Source organism: Drosophila sulfurigaster, chromosome 3 (assembly GCF_023558435.1).
Source record: "Drosophila sulfurigaster albostrigata strain 15112-1811.04 chromosome 3, ASM2355843v2, whole genome shotgun sequence".
Classification (NCBI taxonomy): Eukaryota; Metazoa; Arthropoda; class Insecta; order Diptera; family Drosophilidae; genus Drosophila; species Drosophila sulfurigaster.
In genome coordinates, this window is record NC_084883.1 from 50,232,002 (window position 1) to 50,255,476 (window position 23,475).

At 39.1% G+C, this 23,475-nt stretch overlaps 2 protein-coding genes across 2 annotated transcripts in view; one reads left to right on the forward strand and one right to left on the reverse strand.

The window, feature by feature from the left end:
* The window catches only part of LOC133839931 (dynein axonemal heavy chain 3), a 41,288-nt gene extending 35,233 nt beyond the window's left edge, over positions 1-6,055 (reverse strand). Inside the window, exons 1-9 of the mRNA XM_062271582.1 lie at positions 5,738-6,055; positions 5,480-5,683; positions 3,268-3,309; positions 2,905-3,174; positions 2,701-2,834; positions 2,539-2,636; positions 1,628-1,775; positions 699-815; positions 4-170 (exon numbers count right to left, since the gene is read on the reverse strand). Coding sequence (XP_062127566.1) covers positions 4-170; positions 699-815; positions 1,628-1,775; positions 2,539-2,636; positions 2,701-2,834; positions 2,905-3,174; positions 3,268-3,309; positions 5,480-5,683; positions 5,738-5,960 — 1,403 coding nt within the window. The 5' untranslated portion in view covers positions 5,961-6,055. The remainder of the gene's footprint in view (positions 1-3; positions 171-698; positions 816-1,627; positions 1,776-2,538; positions 2,637-2,700; positions 2,835-2,904; positions 3,175-3,267; positions 3,310-5,479; positions 5,684-5,737) is intronic.
* Positions 6,056-19,183: 13,128 nt separating this feature from the next.
* On the forward strand, positions 19,184-21,743 carry LOC133844899 (uncharacterized). The gene is given in 4 exon segments (XM_062279182.1): positions 19,184-19,285; positions 19,375-20,245; positions 20,248-20,397; positions 20,400-21,743. Coding segments are annotated over 4 exon segments (2,232 nt in total). The 5' UTR covers positions 19,184-19,282; the 3' UTR covers positions 21,608-21,743.
* Positions 21,744-23,475: the final 1,732 nt, after the last annotated feature.

Genomic DNA, 23,475 nt, shown 5'->3' on the forward strand with positions numbered 1-23,475 from the left:
TACTGCAGCAGATAGCGCAGAAAGGAGCGCTTGACATGGTAGCGAAAATCCTCTTGCAGATCGATAAGGCAAACTATGAGGAGGATGGCAAAATCAGCGGGGATGGCGCGTTCGCCAACGAATAGATAATCCATTAATATAACTTCTGGCGGCAGATGAGGCCAATATTTCTGTAACGAGTTGATTAGTCGACTACTAAGACTCATGGCAGGTAGTAGCAGTAGTAAAACTTTCAGTCCGCCCCCGCGGCAAGCAGAATGAGCGACGTCTTTGTTGCTCATTAACTTGGGACTGCAGTGATTTGCCAGTTGATGGCAAGTGCTTGACTTGAGCCACGCATCGCAAAAAGCCAAAGTTTCCATGAAGCACACGTCAAAACATCAACACGCGTTCTCTCCTCCACTATACGAGTATATATATTATGTACCCCCACCAACAAGAAGTAGTAGTAGTAGGTACGACCTGTAGACGTCCTCTCACGTTCGGGGAGCGTGTTTAATATGTTCTCGTTGGCTGACAAACTTTTGGGCCAAAAACTTCTTGAACGCGCGCGCGTTAAGTTTGCTAATAATGTTGACGCTCACGACTCCCCAGTGTTGCACAGTCGAGTCGAGTTGAGTTGAGTTGGCAGTTGGCAGTTGGCAGCTGAAAGCCAGCACCAAACAGCAGCAGCTGGCAACGTGTTGACATGAACTTACCTCTTCCTGCAATATGAATCTGTAGGCATCCTGCAGCACCGTGGAACGAGGATTGATATGCCTTATTGCCTTGCGTATCAGTCGCGATGGATACGACTCCAGTTGCAGCACACTTAGCTGCAACAGAAAAAAAATAGAAATTCAAATATTTGCGTCTCTGCAACTCTTATCTTCATTATGCAGCTGTTAACTGCTCCCAAGTCCAGCATCATAAAAACCAACATCAATTCGTCACCTTTTTGACCCTCGCTTTTGGATTTTGTTTGCTGATGTGCGTTGTTTGTTGTTTTTGTTTTTTTCACAACTAATCACGTTATTCATAACTTTGACCACGCCACAGACGCCCCATAATGTTTATGAGCTATGAATTATATAATTTTTATAAGCACGTTTTTCTCACAGCCCGAAAAGCTAACGCAGCTTAATTTACTCGCACGCTCACGCACACATATTTACTTTGTATTAAGTTTATTATTATCATTTTTTATGTGCGCCGGCCTCTTGGACTCGCACTTGGACATCAACATGGACATCGCTTTCGATGTGGATGTGAATGTGGATGAGGACTTGGCATGGAAACCAACCGCCAACGCATAAAAGTTATTTATGTTTGTCGGTGCTCATTTTTGATGTGGTTTTTATGATCCTTGGCCTGACTTTGGCTTGGGAGTCGTCAACAGCATCGCATCGCATCGGATCGCCCACACACACAAAGTCTTTTCATTTATTTTTCTTTTATTTTCCCTCCTTTTTTTTTGTTAGCATATGTGTTGGTCATAGCTGCATAATTCAAGCGGGTTATCCCCATGAGCTGCTTAGCTCTGGAAAGGGGTGCATGCAGTATGATTTTATTTAGACTATGTCTGAGAGCCTCTTATGACTCCTCCTCACTTGTTTTGGTCGAACTTATGCTATGTGCTTTTACTTACGGTCTGCAGCAGGCATTTATAACGCTTTTGTATGGCAAGTGTGAACTTCTCCTCCGCTGGCAGCAGTTTCTTCATATACTTTGCCAACAATTGCAATTTCTGTTCCTCCGGCTCAACGGGCTGCAGTGGCGCCATATAAGGAAAGCGTCTAAAGAGAAGCCAAGGAATTAAATTAAATTATTAAGAATGCTGCTATACAATATGTATATTGTGCAATCAGAATTCTTTCAAATTTAAATCTTCCATAAACTGGGAATTTTTATGTTTATATGATATAAGGAAAATATAAAAATTACATTTTGCTTTAGATCTATCAGTTTCATGCACCTAATTTTACGGCACAAAATAAAGATATAAATGCATTTATAGCACGTTTCCATTTTACATTTATGCAACAAACTCTTCGAATAAAAATATTTCATAGAAATTTAAATGTTTTAATATAAGAATTGTCCAAAAGATGTTTCTAGTTTGTGATAGTTTATTGTAAAAGATTTGGAGCACAAAAATAAACTACGAAGTTTTTGATTGCAATCAGAAAACAACTGCAATTATTTCCTTTGTTTTCAAATTGCCTAAGCAATTATTGCTTTAAAGGAAATCTAAATAAAAACTGATAATATAACCATTAGCAATAAAGTGAGTATATATTAGTTTCCTTCACAAGGAAGAAAGAAACAAAAAGAAATCATCTATTTAAATTATTATTATATTGCTATTAAGATAAACTTAACTATATAAACATTAGCAACAAATTGAGTATATTTTAACTTGTAGTTTCTTTTAAAAAGAAGAGAGAAACAATAGGAAATTATCTACCAAAAGTAGTTCCTGAGTGCAGCATCATTTAAAAAATTGATTACTAATTCAACGGATAACGTTTGATACAATCAAATAACAACTATGCTTACGTGGCTTCCATTTTCTTAAGGCACTTGAGAAATTCTTCATTGGTTGCAAAATTGCGTCGATGTATACGCGGTTCACTAATAACGCATTTGGGTTTTTTCTTGAAATGAAGAATGGATTGTTAATACATAGAGTAAGACTGCTTTAAAGAGAAAGGAATTTACCTTTTTTTCTCGACACTTTGGTTGATTTGTGTACTGCAATCGACCATGCTCAATGTTGTGTTGAGCCTCCTTGATGACCGGTTCAATCATTTTATCAATGATCTTGCCCATGCGTGCCAACTCATTCCGACATTCTACAGAAAGTATAAAATATAAAATTAAATTAAATAAATTCTTCTCTTTTAGAACATTTTTGTCCTTTACCCTGTGGAGTTCTGAGCGCATAATGATCGCCGACCTGGAACTTTTCCTTTTTGGTTTTCTGAGTGAGCGTTGGAATTCTCAGATGCCTAGCCTGAGGTGTGTTATAGGCTCCAATTAACTCCGAAGGTGGACCATATTGACGTCTCAGTCTGTTCGTCCAGAGCGATGATTTTGTGCCGCAGTCAAGGTAAAAGATGCGAACTCGACGCTGGCAGTAAATATCCAGCAGATGGTTGGTCATTTTATATATTTCCACTTCGCTGGGACGCGCTGATATAAAGTAGATTTACGGGAGAAGGAGATTGGAGGTGCATCAAATTTTTAATAATGTTCGCTATGTAAATATAACATTTTATTTATTACCGCCAGTCAACCATTTGTCAATCCAGGGAAATTGATGACAAGCTGCAAGCAAAAACAAACCGAAAAATGTGAAAAATGAAAATGAAAATGGCATTTAATATTTGCACATGAACTTGATATGTCTGCCATATAAATACACGAATGTGCGAGAGAGTGTGAGTGTGTGTGTGTGTGCTCGCATTTTACATATTTGATTTTCTTGTTATTTTAACAATATTTTCCTTCTTTTTTGTGTCGGGCTCTGTGCATCGCTCAAAGGCAGCACGCGAAATTGTTTTAAATAAAAGTCAATGCAGTAAAGTTCGCTTTTAAAATGATTAAACTCAAATTAATTTTCATTTGAGTTCGTCCAGCCCCGCCCCCTGAAAACCATGCGCGACGCCTCCGTCGACCAATCTCCCAACGGTAATTTTACCAAATGGACCTCGTCTGTGTCCTTTGGCTGCCCCCTCGTTTCCCCTCCTCCCCAGGCTCAACAGCAGCACTGTTTGCCAGGCTATTGCTATCATGATGTTTGTCACATTTTTATGCTAATGTTTATCGACAACATGCTTTTATGCCTCACATATACAAATATACATATACGTATGTGTGTGTGTGTGGGACTATACGCCCTCGGTGTTGTGTGCGCCCTGTTTGCATTTACATCTATCCATAGCTGATATTAAATATTAAAAAACTATACGGAAAATGAAACATTTTTATCACAGAGCCAGCGACAAAGTCACCCACCAAAAACAAACAAGTTGAAATTATATGGAAAACACGGTAAGTCTGCTCGACATTAGAATACTCTAATTAGTTTCACTTTTAAATTTCAAAAATTATGTAGGGATTATTAACGATAATAAATGTATTTTATTTTCTATATCAAATATTTGTTAAGCTTACTATTTTATTACATTAATTATATTTTAAAAATAAGCATTTTGGAATTATTTACGATTGTAATAGATTTTTATTTTCTATATCAAAGTGTACCTTAATTTTTTCATTATTTTAATTTTTTTTTTTTAATTATCATAAAATTTAATTTCAAAATGAATTTTTTAAACTTTTATATTACTCAAAATTTAATATAAATTCTTTTTAAGTTTTCATTCATTTTTCATTTATCTGTTTAAAAGAAAACCATACAATTCAATATAATATTCAAAAATAAAATTATTCTAATGAAAAGCTTTTGGCTTTTTGTTTTTGGTTTTCCAATTATTGTTATCTACCTATAATTTGATATCTTCTTTCAATGAAATCATTTAATTTTAAAGTTTTAGATATAGATAAAACTTTGAATTATTGTAATAAATTGTTTTTATCTGTTTGTTTTTTGTTTTCCTATCATTTTTACCTTCTTTAATTTGGCATCTTCCTAAAACGAATCCATTTAATTTGAATGTTTTAAATAGTAATAATAATAGTATTTTAATAAATTGTTTTGCACTTTTTATTAGTGAGCTCTAGCATTTAACTAACTATAAATTTGAGACTCATTAGAATAAATTTATAAAATTGATTTCCATTTCATTCAGTTATCCGGCAAACTAACTCATATTCTTATAACACTTGGCCATCATTAAGAGAAAAAGCGGTGTTAAAAAAGAGAACAAAATAAATATAAATATATATATACCATGTAAATGCTAAATAAAATTCTATGATAAACATGTTACAAGGGCAACATGTTGGCCCCCTTTGCAGATCCTGGCAGTGGCCCTGGCCCTGGCGTGTTCCTGTGCATTCCCAAAGGATATTCAAATAAATGTCATACGCATTTGTTTTTTGGTTTTCTTTTTTTCTCCACCGTTTTGGTTATAAAATTTTATGTTTAAAGGATAATGTTTGAAATTTTTATGTTTACAGGTGAGCAATTTTGCAACGAGCTGCCACGCGGGGCAAGTCAATATGGAGAGGGAGGAGGGAGGAGTGTTAAGTGGAAAGCGGGCGGGGGGAGACAACGAGCTGTGGGCAGCATGCATGTTTTTCACATTTAATAAAGTATTAAGTGTTATGTTTCTGTGGTAAAGTCGCTATTGCTGTTGTCGTTGTTGTTCTTGTTGCTCATTGAATTACATAAAATGTTGTTGTGCAATTTGTAGTGTCGCAACCCCGAGACTTTTTCATCTCTCCCTCCCTCAATGTCTGCGGGTCTAATGCGTAAATGTTGTACGAACAAAACATACAAGTGATTAACATTGCTTCTTAGTGCACTCACCCATTTTATCAAAGTTGTATTTTGTGGCCTGATGTTCGAGCAGTGTCTCAAACTGTTCGGGCATTACAATATCCGAGAGTTGCAGGTCCTTCAGCAACTCATCGTCGCACTCTTCGTATTTGTCCTTAACATTCTCCAAATCGTACATGTGAAAGTCAAACTCGCGATTGCAACGTCCAACAATCGTATCGTTTTGCATGTGAGCTAAAAGAAGAAGTAATTTTGAATAACAAATTTTAATACTTTCCGTCTACTCACAAATCTTCTCGCGTAAAAAGTCCTTGACAGGATCCAGCGGCAGTTGATCGAATTCATATTTCAAATCGAAGAATGGACAATCGTTGAGAGGACGTTTGCCGGTTTTCTTTTGTGTTTCACTTGCATGCTTAATGTGTAGTCCACGTTGCCGGCGATATTTTGTATCCTCCAACCGGGGATCACAGTAGGGACGCCTTTCCGGCGGTATCTTCTTTGAGGCCATGCCCACGTTCCAAAACGAAGAGAAGAAATAAAACAACAAAAATTTGTGTTTTTTTGTTGTTGCCTACTGCTGAATCCTATAGTGTAATTTATTTACATTCTTCTTTCGTTTTTTGACATTGTTCGCTAGACAAAATACACGTTGGAAAAGTGTAATAATAAAAGTTTACAACACGGACACATTTTGTGTGTGGCCGAGGCCGCATATACGTGAAATGTTTATAAACTAACTTGCATCGGAGGCAATGGCAACAGCAGACAGAAACAACAACTCCGATGGTTGCGAATGGCAACCAACAAACATCCACCTTGACTGGCTTTGCAAATGTTGTTATTGGAGTTAGACCAACAGAACAGCAGCTGACGAGCAAAACGGGCGACACTCCATCAATGTGTTGTTGCTGCTGCTTCTCCGACTCCGTCTCCAGCTCAGCTCAATAATATTTGTTAGGCTGCTTTGCAAAGAGCACACGACTGGCAACAACTCCCAAGCTTCATCTTCAGGTACAGCTCAGCATCATTTCTGTTGAATAGCAAACACACTTTTTTTCCTCATTTTTTAATAAAGCGCAACAAATACGAGCTAGAAGTTCATAAAAAAAAGAAACGAAAGACTGCATTCTATGCCGGCAAAATGGAAATAGAAATGGAGCACTTCCTCTGTCTGCCACTGTGTATTTATTATCCCATCCGGACTGAGCTGCTGTTCTTCGTGGCACTCGTCATTCATCCCGATTATAAATATAAAATAAAATAAAATACAAATGACAGAGATGCAGCAACATAATCAAATAATAATAAGCCAATAATAAGACCCACACAGTCTCTCTCTGTGTGTGCAATTGTGATGGGTTTACCACTCTATAATTAGTTCACAAGCAGCTTTAAAATTTAAAATTGCATTGACAAATCATGCTAGACAGTAAACCAAGACCAAGCTTGGTTAACCACATCAAAAAAATGCGTATGCAATTTTCAGTTTTAGCTGAGCTTTTACCAATATATTGAATTAAAATTCTTTCAATTAGACCTTCCACCTATTAAAAAGTGAAAGAGGGTCTATTAAGTTTGTCAAAAATGAAATACAAACAAAATATATATCAAAAATTGTCTATGTTGGACAGTTGTTGACCTCTTGTTTATTTTTTTTTTTTTTCTAATTGTTAATTCTTCATAAACAATTCCATATAAATTCATATTAAGAATTTACGCACAGTTCTGCACAAAAATATGAGTGACAACTGCGATGGAAAAACTACTCAAAATGTATGTATGTTATATCAAACAGTGTATTTGATAATGAAATCGATATTTATAAATTCGATACTCCTTCGCCACACAATAAGCAATATCATAAGTTAAGCTTACTCAGCAAATTTTCATGATATGGATCTGCATTCGAATATAAGTAATGCTGAAATAAACTCTTTCATAATTAAGCCAAATCAATGTAATATTCGAAAACAAACATTTGCATTTGAAAATTCTGGCCATTTCACGATATGTAAACATATCCAGCTGACTAATATCGATTAATCGCATATTGCATATCACTTAGTCGAGTTAGCAGCCCTTGACAGTAATTTACCATTCACACAAATAAATTACAGAGATTGATCGTTGATAGTTGATAGTTGAGATCAACTCTGTGTAAGCTCAATATTCGAATATCGAAGACACATTAGAAGAAGAAGAAGAAGAAATTTTCCTTTTCCGTTTCCCATACCAAGGCGCTTGGATCAATTGGCTGGGACAGTTTATAAATATATATATATAGAAGTATTGTTTGGATAATTATAAGGTACGTAGGTTACATAAGCATATACATATTTCTAATAAGAAATGTTTTTAGGCATTTGCAAGTTAGCGCGGCGTGGGTCTATAAACGTTTAGAAATCGTTTGAACAGTTTGGCCACCGCCATATAATATTTTTACCTGCGTATTATCGGCGCGCATAGTTGCTGCTGGAGTTACAGTGGGCATATACATAAGCTGAAAAGCAAAGAAGATTGCCACTGTTCCTACCGGTGCTGCCCAATTGTGCCGCACTAAACTTGTTAGCATCGGCTAACTGGAATACAACTTAGCGAGCGAATTAGTGCCATAGCAGAGGATCGCCTCGACACATACCGGTGCTGCCCCATTGTGCCGCACTAAAATTGTTAGCACCGGCTAACTTGGACTAACTCGAAAAGCGAAAAGCACCGTTAAATAGTTGAGTAAATCAAACTTGGAATCGCCCTCGAGTATAATATCGCGAAAGCCATGTACAGTAATTACTTGTTATCTAAATAAGAAATTATAAAAATTATAGAAAACCATGTCTAAAGCTATGCGATTCAATAAATATAGTATACAACGGACATAACTCATTTTATTTGGGAACATTAAGTATAGAAAAGGAAGTGGACAGCTCAAGCAAAAATTACAACAAATTTCCTTTTTGGGTATATCCGATATTTCAGCACCGATATCGCAGTGAAAAAATGTTTAAAATGTTCACATTATTGCATGATTACAGGAAATTCATGTTCGGTCAAGAATAAGTTTATTTCAAAATGATATTCGCTTCAGCCGCTCTAAAAGAGCTAAATTGCTTGCTAATGCTTGCTAAATAGAAGTGTCCGCTTAATAGATGTGTTCACTAACGAAGTTTCGGCTGTTCATATGTTTTATGTCAGCACCAATAGTTGAGTCCGTCTTTCTGTCCTTCCACCCATTTAAACAACTATATCTCAGCTACTATATAAGAGTGAGCCATCAAACTTTTTGTATTAGCTCATATAGAACGCTATCCTATACTGGATTATTTTAGAAGTCTCATATCTGCTTCAAATTCTATACAAAATCATTCCAGAAAATTCATGTCCAGTCAAGAGAAGCTATATTTCAATTTTAATTGAATGAAGTTTCCAAAACATTATCCTCTTTTAAAAGGCAAAATTGTTCTAAAAACCTGGCGAAAGCGAACATCATGAAAATAAGTGCAGATGTCCGCTTGATAGAGGTGTTCACTAAGGGTGTTATAACTTTCTACTTTTGAATCAATTCGTCCGTCTGTTTAAACAATTACATCTCAGAAACTATAAAAGATACAAGCATCAAATTTTTTGCATTAATTCAACTTACACCTTATTATTTTAGAATTTTCAAATCTGCATTTAATTCAATAATCTGTTATATAGAACATTAAACACTGAAGGGTCTATTCCACTCAAAATTTGATTGCAACTTTCTCATTTATTTTTTCTGTAATTGAAGTGGCGCTGTGACAACAATAACAACAACGAGAACAACAACAACAACAGAGTAGATAGATCTACTATCCACAGACATACACACATTGCACAATTATCACAGCAATTAATTGTGGCAAATTAATTGGAAATTTGATTAATGGTCGGTGCGTTGCGGTGCCGTGTCCTATTTACCATTTACAAGGCATTCAACTTTGACCAATTTCAAAGAGCAAGTGGAGTGTGGTCATTGTTTGAGTGTGTGTCTCTGTGGGTGTGTGTGTGTGTGGTTCCTGCTAGCAGTCTATAATAAACTATATATATATAATACATATATGTATGTGTGTTTGTGCTTAGCCCCTTGACAAGGCGTGAGAATGGGAACATCCTTGGCTACTGGCTCGACTCCCACTGTGTGTCACGTGCCTAAGCTCTGGGAACTGCAATTTGCCGCTCGCTTCGCATCCAACAGGACATTGCAGGTGTCATGACAATCGGCGTGCCGCTGCAGTGCGTCCAAAGCCATGCGTGACACATATTTATTAACTGTCAGTCCAATGGCTGAGCCATCGAAGCTCTTACAAAAATTGTTGCAGAATAAAGTAAAAAAAAAGAGAAAAATTGATTCAGCTCATCAATTGTCACAAATAATGATTACTACGCATTTTCAGTTATTGGATTGAGAGAGAGAGAGAGAGATAGAGGGAGAAAAAGGGCGCAACGTGCATGACACGCATCAAATTGCATTTAGCTTAGTTTGTCATTGGGGCTAAACAAAGGGCTGTATAATGCAGACAAGAGGGAGGGGAGCGACGGGGCAGTCACACGTCAGTCACGTGACCTCAATGCTAAAAATAGACAGGCCTGGAATTGGGTGCTGACTGGCTACGGAGTGCTATAGCGATTACAGCAGCAGAAACATCAACATCATTATTAACAAAGTCAACGAGCAGCGGCGGCAGCGTCAGCGTCAACGTTGGCGGCTTATTGGCAGGCATAATGCGATGGCGCTGTGTCATGCCACACCAACCAACCAGCCAAGCAACCAACCAACCAGCCAGCCAGCCAGCCAAGCTGGAACAATTTGTGAAAAGCTTTAAGATTAAGTTGCAAATGCTTGCATGTAATCCCACTGTAAAGTCGATATACAAATGCTCTTTTATTTTCATTTTTATTAATGCCGGATTGTGAAGTAAAGACGCGAAGTATGATAAACAAGCTCGACTATGAGATACCCGCTACGCATTTTTAATAAAAACAAAACAATACAAAAGCTGGTTTACCGTTAAAATATACCAAATTAATATACCAAAAATTATTTTTGGTATAACGACCTACTTTTAGAATTAAGATATAATGTATGTAAAAAATATACAATGTATAGAGAAAATATATCGTTCAAATATACCAAATTAATATACCAACAACTATATTTGGTATAACGTCTTCCGTTTAGAATTAAGATATACTGTAGGTAGAAAATAGACAATATATATAGAATGGTATATTACCGTTAAAATATACCCAATTAATATACCAAAAACTAAATTTGGTATAACGAATTACATTTAAAATTAAAATATACCGTAGGTAGAAAGTATTCTAGATTGTAAATGAAAATTTGAACCCATCAAAGGTGTCTTCGGCTGTTATACATATGTACATACATATATAAGACAACTTTTGGTCTTTAGTTCCTGAATTTCCTCCTGAATTTAATTTCATTCCGATACAATATGTAGAAGTTATTTAAGCATTAATTGAATATGACAAAAACGCCTGCTGCAGTCGGTTTTTGATTGACAATCTGGTATATTTTGCATTCGATGGCATATTTACGAATGAATGTAATAGCATATCCAATATACCTTTGGTATATTTTTGCGCATTTTAACATATTTTTTGGTATATTTTAATGCGAATATGGCAAAAACGCCTGCTACAATTAGAACCAAGTGTTTTCGGTTGAGAATCTGGTATATTTAGTATTCAATGGTGTATTTTCAATAAATGTAATGTCATATTCATATACACCCATACACATACATTTTAGTACTATTTTAATGCATTCATTTTGGTAAATTTAAAGTACATATGTAGAATATCGCACCGAGCTCACTCGACGGTAACTTTCTAACTTGCATAACATTCGATTCAATATGTCAATATGAAGTAATGATCATTGTGCTTTTGTTGATGTATTGCAACTTCTATATTGTTAACTTGCAAAATAAAAAATGTCAAAACGTTTGAGCGCATTCAGTCAATTCCTATTTGTTAGTGTATAATTAAAGAAAACAGAAGGATAGTGCTGATGGCAAAAGTTTGCCATTGTTCTTGTTACAATTTTTTTTTATTTACCTTCCTTTTTTTTTTGTTGTTTCTTTATTTGTGTTGTGTATGCAGCGTCGCATTTTGCCCGTGTGATTAATGGCCAACTGCAAAAGACGTCGCGACTTGAAAAATTACACCCAAATAAACGAGAGGGGCGGCATTTTTAAAAGCAGCCTGTCACACGTGAGCCTGAAAAGGGCTCATGAGGAGTGAGAGGCAGAGGAGGAGGAGGAGGAATGGGAAAAGTCTGCCGGCTGCGTATCATGGCCGCAGAATCAACGAGAAAACAGAACAACAGCAGCACGTAAAAGATGCAACAGGAGCCATGAGCAAATGCCATGTGATTTACACGCAACAGCAACAACAGCGATAGCTTTGTTGGCGGGGGGTTGGCGTGCAAATTAGGGGTTGGACTGAGCCGACTCCGCGACATTGTCAAAGAGGGAAGGGGCGCACACAACTACGACTGTCAATTGAAAACGTGCCAACAATTTGCAACGACGATTAATCGTGCGACCGACCAAAGTCAAAGCTACAGTTGCCACACAGTGCAGATCCCAGCAATGTTTTCCTCCTTTTGGATTGAGAAACTCCTTTCTCCCGCACCGAGCTCCGACCACCGTCTCGCCCCGCCCATGGGACGTAATGCGACATTTGTGCATGCCGAGCGCATTTAGCGTTTTGTTTACGACGCTACGGCAGTTGGCCAAGTTTGCCAAACGGAACATATCACTAATTTGTGTGGGTTTTATTATGCGTAGATAAGCATTGCCCACACCCAAGGATCAGTGACAGGACGAAGAGGAGAACCATTTCGATGCTGTCAACCTTTCTCTCGACGTACTTGACGTACGCTTAATGAGCACTTAATTCCCTGCCGCTAATTGGCTTGAATCAAACTTCAACTCGTACTTTTGTGAGAGTCAAAATGCACAGTTCACTTTGAAATCGGACTAAAGACTCAATATAACATATAAAGTATATACATACAGACTTCATATATAGAGCTCAACTCTAATTTGCTTTCTCCTCACACACACACACACAAAATCATTAATTGGGAATTTAATAATGGTAAGTTAATTCCTCGAATAACATTGCAGTTCAACTGAAATATCTGAATATGAAATATAATCATTGCACAAACACATACACACACACTCACACATTTAAAAGGTAGGGGGTGACCGTCATTAAAGGCTTTTGTATGCAATTACATGCCGCATTGAGCAATCATAAATTAGCTTTTTGAAAAGTGCGATATAAAAAGTAATAATAAAAAGCAGACGAAAAATTAGAGAGCCGCAAATTGAATGCTCTTTAAATGTAAATTGAATATAATTTCGGTAAGTTTCCTTAAAATTAAAACTTCTCTACATTAAAAATTTCTGCTTAAAATATATTTAAATGTTAATTATTCGTTCTTTTTCCCTCTTTAACTTATAATAAATAACAATCTTTTGTTCAGTCTTGCATAGCCGTTACACTTGTTCCATTCAGTGCGTAATACCTTTGGCAAGTGTACAATAAATTAAATTAAAATTAACAAAAGGTATTTTCCGGCAAACAATTTAATGCCCATAATGAGAACTGTGTCCGTTCACATCGACATTAATAATACAATATACAAAATTTTCTGCGACTGCAATGCGTTTTTTTTTTCATTATGCATATTTCGCATACGAAATCGGCAGAAAAAAAAAGAAAAGCAAAAAAAAGTAATTCACATCTATAAGCTGTTAACTGAAAAGTGGAAACTGTATTTATATTTGCTTTTAATGTCAACAATCATCAATGCAAATGCACTGCAAATAACTCGAGCAACTCGAGCTGCAATTTATTGACCTGAGCCGACGTTTGGCATGTTTCAAAATCGTAAAGCAAACGGAGTAAGAATATGAAAACCCGAGATACCCTGTAATGCTAGTACTATGAAAAATAAATAAGATTCTTTAATGTACAGGCTCATGTAGAGAAGAAAATAAGTTAATCTAACTAGAAAATCTTTTATTTTATACACTCGACTATACTTTATATTCCATAATATAAGCTCTTTCTGTTCTGTTTTTGCAATATGCGCAGTATTTGTGTGCAATATGAGTGTGGGATTACAATTGATAGTGTTGACCCCGAGGGAATTTCGATATATTCGAGCGAAAAAAGGATTTATTCCGTATATTTATAATTTATAATGAATTTTCAGTTTTTGGGGCGAAAACTTTAAATGCAGTCAACATATTAATATTTATGCTTATTTTGACAACATTTTCGACAACGGCAACGAGCAGAGCAGCTCGCTCAAATATTTGTGCGAATATCTTGCAGATACTCATCAAACTTTGTCTCAGTATATCTTAAATATATTATGTATGGGTGTGTGTGGAGCAACATTTTGCAATGCGTTGCTTAAAATTTTCAACGTCCTCTGTCAAAGAACATAAACCGAAAACCTTTTGCTGAGGCGAGAAGCGGCATCAAGTTCATTGTAAACTTTTGCCAAAATATGCTTGAAAATATTTACTCATGAGCTTGTTTAGTTAATCCATAAAACAAAAACCAAAAAAACAAAAAAAAAAGAACTTGGCATGTGCTGTCCGTTGCCTGCCAGAGACATTGCCACAAAAGACAATGCAACATTTAAGAAAATTTAAGCCGCAAGCGACTTAAAAACAAGATGAGATGAGAATGAGGGAAGACAGAAGGAAAGTCTGTCTATCTTTTTGGCTGGGGCCAAGCATATGATTTAGACCAGCAAAACTGTTTCCAACTGTCTCTGGCCGGGGATTTTGGAATTTTTACTTGCTTTTCTTTTTTTTGCGTTTGCGTTTCCCTGCTTACAATTTTTTGTTGCTATTGTTGTTGCTTTGGGGGACTGAGAAAAAGGACGAAAAGCCGGAATGGCACTAGTACAGGTCTGAGACTAAAGTCGAATCCCGACGAGTCGACACAAAACTAAAGCCTCTGAGATAGATAGACAGGCAAACAATTGCTGTTTGTATCCTGTTAGCTTTGGCTGCTGCTGCTTTGGCTGCTCTACAAATTAGTTTCTAATACCTTCAAGTCAAACAGTGGAGGCCGAAACAAACAGTGACTGACTATGTGTATGTGTGTGTGTGTGTCTCGAGTATGTTGCTGCAACACGCCCCCAGCTGCCACAAGTTAACAAAATCACTTGAGCGTGCTTATGAAATGTGCTTCTGTGTGTGTGCGGGTGTGTGCTTGTGTTGGTTTTCTAATTACAAAACCCACCCAATTGATTTGCAGTAAATTGTATTTTAAATAGTTTCATTTAGTTTTGCTTAAAAATTGACTACAAAGCGCAGCTGCTGCTTACATTTTCCTCGAAAGTAGTTTTAAAGATTGCGTAATGATGCGGTTATGCTCCCTTCCCCCTTACCCCCTCTGTTTCATCGTCTGCTCCTTTGTTACTTCTCTCCATCCAACATGTGGCCTTTTAATGAGCTATCTGATAGCTTTCTCTCCACACACACACACACACACTTACACTTACTCTTACCTTCTTTGCCTCAATTTTGTGTTCTTTTTTGGCATTTCATCTCCACTCTTTTTTGGGGCAAAAGTTTTTAAATGAAATTTTAATTGTTTAAACGGCAAAACTTGAGTCAAACATTAAAGCAAGAAAACTTTATATACTTACTTAAAATGCTTTATTAAGTTTGCATTAACATTTAACTTGAATGCAAAGTAAAATAGTAAAATGATTTATAATAGCGGCTAATGCTTGAAATTAAAGATTGCTTAATTGCTGTTTGAATAAAGAACTAAAGTTTATTTTAATTGTAGTTATACTCAAATAATAATGCAAAATAATTGAATTTGATCTTTTATCAATTCAGAATTCGATTTACGCTTCTCAAATAAATTACTACAACCGATATTTATGTATAAATTCGATTGAAGGTTACACGTTTTGTTTCACTTATTGATAATATTTATATTTTATATGTTGCCATAAATTCAGTTTAAGGTTGTTCGATTAAAAATGTTTTATTTTCGTTGAATACAGCTGCAAATACTCACTCTCATGTTTAAATGAGCGTCGGCCTTCAATCAAAAATCCCCAACAATCTGCGAATATCTCCATTTATATATTATATGTGTGTTTTACCCGTAACTTTTGACAGCCGAGAAATAAACGTAGCTACAAATGACTTGTGGTTATGTTCGCCGTAAACTACCAGACCTAATGGGTAATATGAGCAACATTTGCATAACATTGCCCAAAAGAAAAATACAGAGAAAAAGAGTTGATGACGTTGACAATCGCTTTATGGGTTGAGGAGAATGTGAAGAGGGGGAGAGGGGAAGAGCTTGGGCAACCGGGTGAGCGTCATTTAAATCAAAAAAGTTGGCACAATGAAAGCAGCGGCAACTGCTTTATAAAAGAAAATTATGCAAATTGCTAATAAATTATAGTGAGCCAGCGAACGAACATGTAAAATAATAACCGACAGTAGTGGAGAGCAAATGAATAGTGTGGAGAAGAACCAAGAACCCTACTGAATCCATGAATCTCTGAATCTGGGATACTATGGAGCTGGGAGCGAATTGAATTACAAATGAAAAGTACAATGAAAATGGCAATGCGAACTCTGCGAACAGGAATTGGGCGAATGGACACAACGGCGCTGTAAAATCATTAAAATAACAAGAAATAATGGGCAAAGTAGATGAGTGATCGTCGTGTAGATGTCCTGTAAATAGCGATTGCTACTAAGTTTCTTAATGGAGCGTGCTGAAAGTTTGAGCATATATGAATAATATATTAAAGTACTTACAAAGTAAATACCAATAACGTCGCGATTGAAATGTGCTATTTATGAAGTTTGTCCTTGAGTGGCTTCAGAAATATTCTAGTTAATGTGTGACCTTGATCTCTTAACGAAATTAATTCAACTCTGAGCATTATGATCAGATTTGGCACTTAATCATTTGAAATGATACCCCTTCTGGGCACTGTCAGCATGCGTATATAGGGTATATAATAAAGGACTGTACTGTATGCTTGCAAGAAGACGATGTCGAGGATGAGGATGAGGATGAGGATGTCGTCGCCGAGGACATGCAGGACTGGTCGCATTAACTGGCGGAATGGATAATGGCGAAACTTTCTGACATTTATTGTGTTTGTGTCGAATGTTTATTTATGGATTGCATGGTGCGTATTTACATTACAATGGGCATAACTAACGGCTGCAGGATACGCGTATCCTTGTAGCCTTGTGTACGCCTTGTTTACATAAGCGTATGCGTATGCGTAAGCGTATTAAATTAATGATACTTTCTAGTTCATAAAATTCGTTATATGTGACCACGGGCAGCAGAGAGAGATTCGGGACTTTGAGTGGGATATGAATGTCGAACGTCAAAACACAAATCAAATAATCACATAAATGAGAGCGCACGCACACACACACACATCAGTTGTATCAGTTGTGTCTATTGAATTGTAACAAATTGATTGTCATAAAACATCGTTTATATATATTAGAATGTGTCATTGGGCTGTTCATGCTTCAGTTCAAGTCAAGACAGTCGAAAACTCTCTCTTTCTCCCCGCTTTCACAGATTTCACAAGTGGCGCTGTGAATGATTGCGATAAGGATGTTATGTATACGTATGTGTAGTAACACTAGCGAGGAGGCAGAGGGTGCTAAAGGTTTCTGGGTTTGAGGGATGTCAAGGAAATATCGGGAGGGGGGGATTGTAGGGTCGTCGTCACCAGCCGCTTTATGACAGCAATAGTTGCCGCCTCAACTGACTACACAGAATTTATGGCTGTTTACGACAGATTGCACACTCCATTTGTTTTGTTTACCACATTCCCAAGCACTTGACACACTTCCCACCGAGAGTGAATCGAGAGTGTGTGAACTTCACTCCTAGTTTGTGTCTCCTTTTAATTAGTTGCCTTTTCGAGCCGCTAGGGGGCGCTGATGTCGCTACTACTGCGCTGCTCCTCACACTTTTTGGTTTGGTTTGGTTTGGGCTTAGCAGATGTGACGGGATTGTGACACTGTGCCACGACAACATCATATGCATATGATTTGTGCAAACTTTTAACTGTCCCTCATGGGCGGCAACGGGGTGGGCGCCGGTGGGCGTGGCACAGCTTAGCAAGCTGACGGCAAGCAAGCTGCCTTGTTTTTGCCAAGTTTATGAATTTCATAGCAAAACTTTTTCGTACTCTCGCAAGTTGTTAGCTGTTTTGATACCCTGTACACAGCATAATGATTTAATGAGGTATGCTAAGCTTAAGCAAACACATAAATTATATATGCATTGCCAATTAGCAGTAACCAACTTAAAACGTCTCGCTTTTGTATTGATTTAGGCAATTCTAATGAAATCTAGAACCTCATAAGTTACCAAGCACTTTGCTGGATTCCCTGAAAAAAATTAAGTTGAAGTCAAGTTTCAAAACATTTATTATGATTACGAAATTTCTGTTCTCTTTTGACATTTTCTACTAACTTTTGTTAGAACTGTCTATCTCGGAAAAATTATTACATGTTTCCGAGAAAATATAAATGTATTTCTAGTACTTTGTCTGAACTAACATTCAACCTTGAGTATTTCGGCGTCTGGCACATTCAACTCCTTAGGTTGCTATTGTTGCTTGTTCGACTTTTTTGCGCAAAATCTTTGATATCCTGTCTGGCAATGTGTACAGGATTTACTAGCAAGATATAACCAAGTTTTTGCTACCCATAAAAGAAGTCCCCTGTTTGCTCAATTAGCTGATAATGCGCGTGTACAACGTACTGCGTACAGCGTATGTTATGATATCATCGCTTTTAAGACAAAGATGTGGAAATAGAAACCGAAACAGAATAGAATAAACAGACTCTAAACACGAGCCACGCAAAAGCGATTGAAATGATCTAAAGAGTTAACGAACCAAGCTAAAACGATCGAACGCGCACCATTCACAATCGACCTTTCTATACATCAAATTTGGTTGATACAGTTCGTTGAACTGACCATATCGTAGTACGCAAATTACCGATAACCACTTGGTTAACTAAATCTTGAGAGGCGAAGCTATTAATAAAGCATACGCTATGACAATGGATAACGCTAAACACTTTGCCAGTCGTCATTAAGATTTGAAATATGATTTCAATTTTATGGTTGTTTTTTTTTTGTTTGTCGTTTTTTGTATGAGTAGTTTTATTATTTTTGCATTAAAACTTATTATACGATATCAATGTTGACCGTGAAACATTCGAAACGTAACGATCCCCAAACGAAAGCGAAACAATAATTTTTTTTAGTTCCGCACTTCGAGTCGACCTGAACCGGCTTCCAGTCCGCCAACAGCTGAGATGATAGCTGTGCTCCGCTAACTCGCAAGTGTAACGCTTGACGCTTGATGCTCGGCGGGTGGCGGGGGCATGAGTTTGGGTACTTGATGTGCCTAAGTGGCACCATGTGCGAGCTGCTTGGGCTTGCAAATGCTGCTCTGCTTGTGCTTATGCTTGTCTTTAATGACCAGGTAGACCCACATTGGGTCTCTCAGCTCAGCATCTCAGCTGTTGCCGGGTCTTTTGTTGTTGTTATTGCTGCTGCTGTTTGCTGGAGCAAACAAAGTGTTGGTCATTGTTTGGTTTATGTGCGCGCCACATGGTAAACATTAGAGCGTATAAATATGCCGACAAATTGCGACTATTAATCATTCGACCCATAGATTCCATCGATAATACAATTAGCGAGGAGATCTATACCATTATGGTAGGTACCCAAAAAGGAATAATCACCCTCCAGGATCAATACACATTACTTTATTCCCATCATCAATACCCGTTTCATCTCTATCGCAGAAACTATTCATTGCGTGCATCTTTATTGCCGCAGCGACGGCTGCAGTGATTCCTGTCGAACAAGCCAGGCACCGTCGCGATGTCTCCGAGATCGTGAATGAATATATCCCACCCTTGGAGGAAGTTGGTGTCGATGCCGCTTCTGCGGATATTGCCCAAGACTCCGCTGCTGTGGGAGAAGATGGATACCGTTACAAAACCGTGCGTCGCCTGAAGTACCGTCAACGTCGTGATGTCTCCGAGATTGCCAACGATTACTTGCCCCCAGCTGAGGAGGTTGCCACTGAAGCCCCCGTCGAAGAAGTCGCTCAGGATTCTGCTGTTCTCGGTGAGGATGGTTACCAATACAAGACTGTCCGTCGCCTGAAGTACCGTCAACGTCGTGATGTCTCCGAGATCGCCAACGATTACTTGCCCCCTTCTGAGGAGGTTGCTGAGGAAGCCCCCGTTGAAGAAGTTGCTCAGGATTCCGCTGTTCTCTCTGAAGATGGCTACAAGTACAAAACCGTGCGTCGCCTGAAGTACCGTCAACGTCGTGATATCTCCGAGATCGCCAACGATTACTTGCCCCCAGCTGAGGAAGTTGCCACTGAAGCTCCCGTCGAAGAAGTCGCTCAGGATTCTGCTGTTCTCAGTGAGGATGGTTACCAGTACAAGACTGTCCGTCGCCTGAAGTACCGTCAACGTCGTGATGTTTCCGAGATCGCCAACGATTACTTGCCCCCTTCTGAGGAGGTTGCTGAGGAAGCCCCCGTTGAAGAAGTTGCTCAGGATTCCGCTGTTCTCTCTGAAGATGGCTACAAGTACAAGACTGTCCGTCGCCTGAAGTACCGTCAACGTCGTGATGTCTCCGAGATAGCCAACGATTACTTGCCCCAGCTGAGGAAGTTGCCACTGAAGCTCCCGTCGAAGAAGTCGCTCAGGATTCTGCTGTTCTCGGTGAGGATGGTTACCAATACAAGACTGTCCGTCGCCTGAAGTACCGTCAACGTCGTGATGTCTCCGAGATCGCCAACGATTACTTGCCCCAGCTGAGGAAGTTGCCACTGAAGCTCCCGTCGAAGAAGTCGCTCAGGATTCTGCTGTTCTCGGTGAGGATGGTTACCAATACAAGACTGTCCGTCGCCTGAAGTACCGTCAACGTCGTGATGTCTCCGAGATCGCCAACGATTACTTGCCCCCTTCTGAGGAGGTTGCTGAGGAAGCCCCCGTTGAAGAAGTTGCTCAGGATTCCGCTGTTCTCTCTGAAGATGGCTACAAGTACAAGACTGTCCGTCGCCTGAAGTACCGTCAACGTCGTGATGTCTCCGAGATAGCCAACGATTACTTGCCCCCAGCTGAGGAAGTTGCCACTGAAGCTCCCGTCGAAGAAGTCGCTCAGGATTCTGCTGTTCTCGGTGAGGATGGTTACCAATACAAGACTGTCCGTCGCCTGAAGTACCGTCAACGTCGTGATGTCTCCGAGATCGCCAACGATTACTTGCCCCCAGCTGAGGAAGTTGCCACTGAAGCTCCCGTCGAAGAAGTCGCTCAGGATTCTGCTGTTCTCGGTGAGGATGGTTACCAATACAAGACTGTCCGTCGCCTGAAGTACCGTCAACGTCGTGATGTCTCCGAGATCGCCAACGATTACTTGCCCCCTTCTGAGGAGGTTGCTGAGGAAGCCCCCGTTGAAGAAGTTGCTCAGGATTCCGCTGTTCTCTCTGAAGATGGCTACAAGTACAAGACTGTCCGTCGCCTGAAGTACCGTCAACGTCGTGATGTCTCCGAGATAGCCAACGATTACTTGCCCCCAGCTGAGGAAGTTGCCACTGAAGCTCCCGTCGAAGAAGTCGCTCAGGATTCTGCTGTTCTCGGTGAGGATGGTTACCAGTACAAGACTGTCCGTCGCCTGAAGTACCGTCAACGTCGTGATGTCTCCGAGATTGCCAATGAGTACCTGCCCCCTTCTGAGGAAGTCGCTACCGAGGTCCCTGTTGAGGAACCTGCTCAGGATTCCGCTGTTCTCGGTGAGGATGGTTACCAATACAAGACTGTCCGTCGCCTAAAGTACCGTCAACGTCGTGATGTTTCCGAGATCGCCAACGAATACTTGCCCCCCTCTGAAGAGGTCGCAGAGGAAGCCCCTGTTGAGGAAGCCGCTGTCGCCCAAGACTCGGCTGTTCTCGGTGAGGATGGCTATCAATACAAGACTGTCCGTCGCTTGAAGCTACGTCATCGTCGTGCCTTGTAAGCGCGCAATCTGGTACCTGCCTGTATACGATTAGAACACATTTATCCCCACCAAGCACTCGTTAGGTCGTAAGTAAGAATCCTGTTTTGCCATTATTTAACGATTGAAATCAACAAAAATAAATCCAAGGAAAATTGTTATAATATACACGCATCGTGGCACTTTTATTGTTCCAAAGGCTCCGCCATGTACATACAATAGCTCGCCAGCGAGCCATCCAGTGAACCATTGAGGCGAGCGGGCAGCTAGGCAGCTGTTCACCTGTCCGCCTTCTTGAGCTGTCCGATTTTAGCTGTAGCAGGAGCGAAGCTCTCGACGTTTTCATAAATTGTATACCTTTTCGCTTAGTTATGACAGCAACAGTTAAGCTCATGGCTCAGCGCACAAGAACGCAATTATCCAAAGACGAAGCAAAGGCAAAAAGGACTGGAGTCCAGAACCCCGCCATAACCTTAACCAGTGGGGATGGGAGAACAACTTCAACGAACTCTAACAAATACTTTAAGCTATGCTTTTGAAGATGTTAATCTCATGTCAAGTCCACTTTACACACAACGTTAAGGGTTTTGGCCAGTGCAACAGCCAAAAACCCCAAACAACGCGACGAACAAGGACAAAAGTCGCCCATTGATTTGTGTGTGTGTGTGTTCTGTTGGTTTACTGAGTGTCTGTGTGAGTGTGTTGTTTGGTGTTGGCAGAAAAAGTTGTTAAGTTAAAAGGCATTTGAACCACAGCGGGCAAGGATTTCGGTCAGTGCGCCAGGACGGGGTCTAACAACTTCCTTTGCACGCGCCTCTGAACGGCTCACACAGGACTGACTTGGGATCCAAAGCGACCGACCGACCGTTCGTTCGTCCGTCCATCCGTCCGGCCGGCCAACTAATAATAATTTATCGATCCCCTAGCTAAAGTAGTCACATACGTGGTCGCCCTTCCTATGATTTATGGCTTCCAGCAACTTGGGCGTGCCGAAAGAAAAAAAAAACAAAAACGAGGCGAAGAAAGCTGAGAAAAATTGCCAAACATACATGAGGCAAAACGAAGGTGCCAGGCAGACGCCAAATTGGTTTAATGTGTGGTTAGACAACTTATTTAACTGTGTTTTCAAGTGGTTTGCTGGTAGTTTGCTGTGCAGGGACAAAAATGCACACTACAGCACCGCAGTCCACACTCCATTCATGCAAGCACTCAGGTGCTGCCACAATTCATATTTCTCGCCCACATAAATCATGCGATGGCCAAAAAACAAACAAAAAACAACAAAACAAAACGGGTTACCCAATTCGCAATAGTCGGTACGTACATAAATCCAATTGTATTTCGCTAGGGGCTAATAGGAGATCTAAAATCAGGGCACACTCACGAAGTACTCGTAAATCAATCGTGCCGTTATCAAGCCGACATTATGACATCATTAAGACAATTATCTATGGTCCCTTTTCGTCCCCCTGGTTGTCCATAACTTCAGATCGTGTGCAAACTATTTTAATGGCCATGGCCAAATAACAAAAAATAGATATATATATGCGAACTTCAAAGCGAATATCACATAAAATTTTATGAATTATTTCAAATATTTTCAATTACTTCGCGAGGGTCGAGTGTCCGCCGTTTCGCAGCTCGCAAAACTCTCAAGGCAAAAGTGAAAGTCACCCTAGTTAGACAAATGGAAGAGCATAAAAAACCACATAAAGAAATTTATGCGCCATTCAAGCGTAGAACATTAACACATCCTAACATCTAACAACAACTTGGAGCTGGAGGAAGCATCCCATGCTCAACTTGACTTCATAAACAGCACAATGAAAGTAAAACAGGCAACAAGCATGGGTAGAAATTTTCATAAAGTTGAAATTTTGATGCTCTAA